At 54.4% G+C, this 6,437-nt stretch overlaps 2 protein-coding genes across 2 annotated transcripts in view; both read right to left on the bottom strand.

The window, feature by feature from the left end:
• Positions 1–1,083, bottom strand: part of POSPLADRAFT_1156531 (hypothetical protein) — a gene marked incomplete at both ends in the record, with an annotated part of 2,043 nt that extends 960 nt beyond the window's left edge. Inside the window, one exon of the mRNA XM_024487078.1 lies at positions 391–1,083. Coding sequence (XP_024334248.1) covers positions 391–1,083 — 693 coding nt within the window. The remainder of the gene's footprint in view (positions 1–390) is intronic.
• A 3,544-nt stretch (positions 1,084–4,627) lies between these two features.
• Positions 4,628–5,208, bottom strand: POSPLADRAFT_1061664 (hypothetical protein; the record flags this gene model as incomplete). The annotated part of the gene is made up of 2 exons (XM_024481412.1): positions 4,628–4,982; positions 5,048–5,208. The coding sequence occupies 2 exons, from the start codon at positions 5,206–5,208 to the stop codon at positions 4,628–4,630; spliced, it is 516 nt and encodes a 171-aa protein (XP_024334247.1).
• Between the last annotated feature and the right edge of the window lie 1,229 nt (positions 5,209–6,437).

Here is a 6,437-nt window from a genome sequence, read left to right as displayed (position 1 = left end):
ATCTCCATACAACTCCCAATCTACGCCGTCATCCTCCTCTTCGTCGAACCACTCCTTGCGCGCATTTCTCCCTACGTTCATCCATTCCTCGCCAGAGAGGTGCTTCTGATTCGGCCAGGAGCTGTCCCACGTCCATTGAGTGGTATCTGGTGTCCAGTCAGAATTGACTTTGCGAAAGACGACGGGTGTATCGGGGCGGGGGCGCGAAGGTCCCGCGACGGGACTGGCGGGGGGTTCGGGGTTAGCGCTGCGCGGTGGAGGAATAGGTACCGCTTTCGTCTGCCTTTCTTTCTGCTTCCTCTCCTTCGCCTCGTTGATGATTCCTTCGAGGAACACGTTGTCGACGACCACCCCCACGTGTCGCGCAGGTTCTTCAGGTGGTGCGGATACGTGTCGCTTCATCGGCCTGGTTCCGCACTCTCGCTCCAGGTGTCCAGGGGCTTCTTTTTCGCATCCTGCGCATCGTACGTCCGGACAGTCCCGTACCCAGTGTCGAGACGATCCGCATCGCCTGCAGCTTCCCTTTGGGGTCCAACCAGGGTTGGGTTGCCAGTCAGCTGGGATGGTAGTGCTCTGCGGTGTTGCTTGGAGGAAAGGGGATGGGATCGGGGGGCGCCTGAAGGCAGACGTCGGTAGGGGTGCGGGTAGGGGTAAGTACACGTTGGGGATGGCGCGTGGGATGAATTTGTTGTGTCGTGCTCGGATGCTGCGTGGTAAGAGTGGTAGAAAGCGATGGGCGACTTTCAGATTGTCGAGCCGGATGAGCTCGGTGAGGACACGGTTGTCCTGTTGGCGTAGGAGCCGCTTGTGGTGGTCGATGGCCTCGTCGGCTGCCTTGACAGCCTCGTCGTATTCACAGCGGGCAGAGAGATACGCCTCTAGTGCAGCGCGGTCGGTGGCATTGGTTGCCTCGGGGTTGTGGGCTTTGAGCTTGTTGAAAATGTCGGTGGGATTACTGAGAAGAAGCGTCAGCAAGGTGCTGTCGCTGACGTGGGTGTGCTTAGGGGTGTAGATTGAGAGCCTTTTCCCGCCTTCGGTCGAGGGGGCGTTGAACTGGTCGAGGAACGAGAGGGTGGAAGACATGTTGGTGCGAGTGGGGATGTAGCAACTGGGTAGAGCTGCTATTGATCCAGCTCAAGTCCTTCCTGTTCTTATACTCTGCCAACACTTCGTCAGCCGTCCCAGTCAGGTTCGCTTCGGGCTCCCATGAGTCATCGGCTGTTGAGTAACCCTTCCACCTGACGCGATATTCGCGGTGTCGCATCCTCTTGTTCTCTCGGTGTCCGATGATGGCTTCGACTTCATAGTTATCTTCGCCTTCGATAAGGTCAGGGGGTGGCCTCGTGTAGTTCGGACCATGGATCTCTGTTTCCGAGTAGGGAGATAGAAGCCATTCGTGGAAAACGGGGTGGACTCGCCAGGTGCTAGGCAGGTCTAGCTTGTACGCGACTGTTCCAATCTTATCTAGGACTTTGAACAGCCCTTCTCGCCTCGGGGCTAGTTTCCTGGATGGGTACGGCAGCTTCAAGTTCCAGGAGTCTAGCCATACCAGCTGACCTTTACGGAAGGAACCCCCCTTCCTTTTTACTCTCTTGGCCAGGACGTTCTGGGCCATTTCCATTGCCACATGTGCTTCTTCGCGGATGTTTTGCAAGTCCTTGAGGCGATAAGCCGCTTGCGGCGTGTTTGATCCGGGGTGCGCGGTGGGTATTCCACGAGGTTCGTATCCCATCATGAGTTTGAACGGGGACGCCTTCGTCGTGGAGTGCTCGCGGGAGTTGTGAGCAAATTGCGCGGTGTGAAGATGGTCAGCCCACTTATCCGGGTTATTGGCAGTGAAGCAGCGGAGGTAGATCTCCAGCTCTTGGTTCACTCATTCTGTCTCGCCGTCGGTTTGCGGATGGAATGCTGTACTCATGGCTGATTGGACCCCAGTCATTTTGCACAGTTCTTGGAAGACTTTGGACGCAAATTGCGGTCCTCGGTCACTGATGATCTTGTCTGGGAGTCCAAACCACTTGTAGACCTCTCGGTACATTGCATCTGCCGTCCCAAGAGCGTCAATTGTTTTGTTGCATGGGATGAAAATTACCCCCTTCGTAAGGTCGTGGTCCACTACGACCAAAATGGAATCAAAGCCGTTGGACGGTGGCAAGTCGGTAATGTAATTGCACGAGAATGTGCTGAAGGGTTTGGCATTTGCACGGGGTCGAATGGGGGTGATGGGCGGTCGGGCTGGATGCGTGTTAACCTTCATTTGTTGGCAGATGCCACAGCCGTTAACATAGCAAGCGACAAACTGGGCCATGCTCGGCCACCAGTAGTCACAGCATAAACCGAGGAGGGTTTTCTGAACACCGGGGTGTCCTGCGGAGGGGAGGTCGTGATAGTGGGAGACAAGGCGCTTGCGAAGAGACTCATCTGGGGGTACATAGACTCGATCCTGGTATAGGAGGAGGTCATCATCAATGGACCAGTCTGTTCCAGTGCGTGGTGTTCCTCCGGTGCGCGCTGCAGTGAGTCCTTCCTTCATTATTGGGTCGTCTTTGAAAGAAAGGATGGTGTCGCGGGTGTCAATGTCGATGGCAGCGACCCATACTTCCGGTGGAAGCATAACGACGTCAGTGTTGTCATTTGAGCCGTCATCGTGGTCGGGTCGGCGGGAGAGAGCGTCGCTCTGCACCATTTGGGTGCCAGGAACGTGCACCAGGCGGAAGTCAAACTCGGTCAGTTTACTCGCCCAGCGTGCTTGTCGTCGGTTCATGTCTTTGGCTTGTTTCCAATACGTGAGGTTCTTATGGTCGCTGAGAATCATTACTGGGTATGGGCTGCCAATGAGGTAGTGCCTCCACTCATCTAGTGCGCGGATAACCGCATATAACTCTCTGTCATAGATGTCGTAGTTTCTCTCTGCCGCATTGAAGCTTTGAGAGAGGTATCCACAAGGATGCCAGTCGCCGTTATCATTGCGTTGGCGTAGCACCGCTCCGGTGGCAAACTTTGAGGCGTTGGTTTCGATGGCGAAGGGTCGGTCAGGATCCGGCATACGTAGTACCGGTTCCTCTAGGAATGCCTTTTTGAGGGTTTCGAAGGCTTTCTGTTGGTCGGATCCCCAGGTCCAGGCGACGTCCTTCCGGGTGAGAGCAACCAGCGGTTGTGCTTTGTCCGAGAAGCCTTTGATAAACCGGCGGTAAAAGTTTCCAAATCCAACGAAGGCGCGTACTTGCCTGAGGTTGGACGGCACCGGCCAATCCGCAATGCCAGCTAGTTTGACAGGGTCCATTGCGATTTCTCCTGGACGGATGATCATGCCGAGGAATTCGACTTCTGTGACGTCGAATGCGCATTTCTCCGGTTTGAGGTAGAGGTCGTGTTGTCGAAGTCGTTCGATAACACGTCGTGTTCGTTCTTCGTGTTCTGCTTTGTCCTGGGAAAAGATCAGGATGTCGTCCATATAAATGCAGAGCCAGCCTTCTTGAAGCATGTCTGCGAATATTGTGTTCATCATCCGCTGGAACGTAGCGGGAGAATTACACAGCCCAAAGAACATCACCGTTGGTTCGTATAGCTGCGGCGGTTTGCCATCAGTTCCGGGTACGATGAACGCTGCCTTCCATTCGTCCCCTTTCTTGATTCGAACATTGTTGTATCCGGCGCGGAGGTCCATCTTCGTGAACATCTTGGCGTGCTTCAACTTGTCCAGGAGGTCGGATATAAGCGGGAGCGGGTATCGATCCTTGACCATGTTCTCGTTGAGCAGCCGGTAGTCTTGACAGGGACGTAGTGAACCGTCCTTTTTACCAACAAAGAAGAATGGACTCGCCAACAGGGATTTCGAAGGACAAATGTACCCTTTACTCAGGTTCTCCTCGAGGAACTTGTCGAGTTCCTTTCGTTGCTGCGGGTTGAGCAGATAGACTTGTTGCTTCATGTCCGCGAAGCCCTCCTTGAGGTTGATTTCGTGGTCATATTCAGTGTGGTCTGGAAGTCGCGCAGCCGTGGCTTTGTTGAAGACGGGGAGGAGATCGTGTAGGTAGGATGGTACCATCTGTGGTAGTGTTTTTTCTGCCTTGCCTTGGGCGTTCGATGCTGCAAGTTCGGTTGAAGTGGTGATACGCCTAATGTCATGGTGGATTTTCCAGATCATGCCGTTGTGAAGTCGTTTGTAGCCAGCGGAAGGTTCAGGGAGTTGCTCCTTGAGTGGAGCGTCCCTTACTGCCAGGGGTTCCTGTTTCTCATACTTGGTGATCATCGGCGCTCCAGATAGGTAGGAAATGATGAACTCATCATCGTCGATGTCCTCCGCTTGTTCCTTGATGGACGCAATACCCGTTGACCCAAACCCATCCTCCCCACGTTCAGTTTCGTCGATGCAGTCGGTTATAGTTACTGGTGGGGTGCTTATCCTTTCAAGGATGAGCTGAGCAACTCGGTCACCGACTTTGACGGTGAATGGGAGGTCAGAGTTGTTGACCAGTAGGACTGAGACCTTGCCTCGGTAATCAGAGTCGATTACTCCCACAGCGACATCGATTTCCTTTAGTGCTAGGCCGGATCGAGGTGCGATTCTTCCGTAGTGTCCTTCGGGGATAGCCATGATAAGGTCAGTGCCGACCAGGCCTCGTCGTCAGGCAGGGATGATGAGTTGATGCGCAGCAGAGATGTCATATCCTGCTGCGCCGCTAGTCTTTCGTTCGGGAAGGGTTGCGTGCTCTGAGGTGGGGATGATGACAAATTCATCCTCCGTTGGTTCTGGTAGTGAGGTAGTTACAGCCTTCTTTAGTTCTAACCGGGCCACTTGCCTTTGGTATAGGTCCATCTTCCAGGCCCTGGTCTTGTCTCTTGTCCACTGGTGGTTCAGCTCCACTCGTCCGGTTTTCCAGTCTATCTTGGGGTTTTCGAGTTTGAGCCACGTGTGGCCGAAGATGATGTCTTCTTTGCCAATGCTGGCGATGTAGGCTTTGACGAATCGGGGTTCTCCGCTTATCTTGTAAGATAAGAGAGCTCTTCGCGTGATGAGTGCTTCTTTGTTCGGGGTTCCATCCACGTTGAAGACGGGGATGGGTCGGGGAAGGGGTTCTGTCCGAAGTCGATGTTCTCGGATGAATCTCGGGCTGATGAAGATTCCTGTTGCGCCGCTATCGATGAAAGCGCGCGCCTCGACGTCTTTTCGTCCCACAGTAATCGGAATGTGCAGAGCACGTTCATTTCGGACTACTAGAATTACACGGGACAGTGAAACGGATACGGGCAGTGGTTGCGTCGGCTCACCCTGCCCCTTCAAAAATCCTCCATCATAAGTTCTTCATACAGCTCCCGCTTCTCGTCAGCGGAGAGTGCCTTGATTCTGGCGCGGAAGTCGTCCTTCCCAGATCCTCCCTGGTTTGGCCTTCCACCCCCTTGTCGTGCGGCCGCCTTCTTGCGGCAATCCTTGGCGCTGTGGCCCTTGATGTGGCAGTAGAAGCACAGGTTCCCGTCCCTGTGGAGCTTCTGGTCGGCCTCATTGAGAACTGCTCCTAGTTCCCACTTCCTCCCTCCCGATGTGGAGGCAAAGGTTGTCGCGACTGCAGCGGCGTCGATATCCATTGGCTCGCCATAGTCCCTGGTGTCTGTGACAGTGAGGGCCCCTTGTTCGGCGGCGTCGGCATTTCGGACTTCGTCGTACCAGGCTTTCATGGTGCTGGGTCGGTCCCTAGCGACCCTGGTTGCGAGAGAGACATAGAGCTCCTTTGGAAGTCCTTTGACAAAGTTGGCGTGGAGAGTGTGGTAGTCGTTCTCGGTGCGGTTGACGCCATTGACTTCGGCATCCTTGAGCTGGGCTTTCGATGCTAGCTGCTCAAAGCGGGTGACGTAGTTTCCAAGGGAGAGTGCTGTCTTCTTGTTCTTCTGTCGTTCGGGCAGTTTCATCAGGATTTGGTGTGCCTTGATTCGCGTTCCGTGCTCGGGAAATGCTTCCTCGAGGGCGGTGGCAAAGGCTGCCCAATCGGGATAGACCTGGACTCCCCCTGCCGACTTCTCGTAGTATGCGTCTGCCCATGTCTTCCCTAGGTCCTTCCTCATCAACACTACAGTGAAGGTATCACAAAACCTATAAACCCACCTTATAGCTTGATGGTAAGGGGGGGAGATAAAGCACTTAAGTGTGGGGAGGTAATGCTGTTAAGCGCAACAACGAAGTGAATAGAACTGGGGGACAGGGTGCCCCAGGATGCTGCCTTATATACATGAGGGAAAACCCCCCAGGGACCGGTAATGGACCCCTGGTACCTAGCTGGGTAAGGATTACTAAGTATCATGTGCTCTATGATGTCATATATGATGTCATAGTCTGGCCCTGCCCTGCCCTGGGCCTAGGGTCCAGAATTGACCGGCCTATGGCCTAGTGCCTGAGCCTAGCTCCTACCTATGATGTCAGAATGATGTCATGGTCCAGAAGG

The sequence above is a fragment of the Postia placenta genome (assembly GCF_002117355.1).
Source record: "Postia placenta MAD-698-R-SB12 unplaced genomic scaffold POSPLAscaffold_18, whole genome shotgun sequence".
Lineage (NCBI taxonomy): Eukaryota > Fungi > Basidiomycota > Agaricomycetes > Polyporales > Adustoporiaceae > Rhodonia > Rhodonia placenta.
This window is presented reverse-complemented; position numbering and strand designations above follow the sequence as displayed.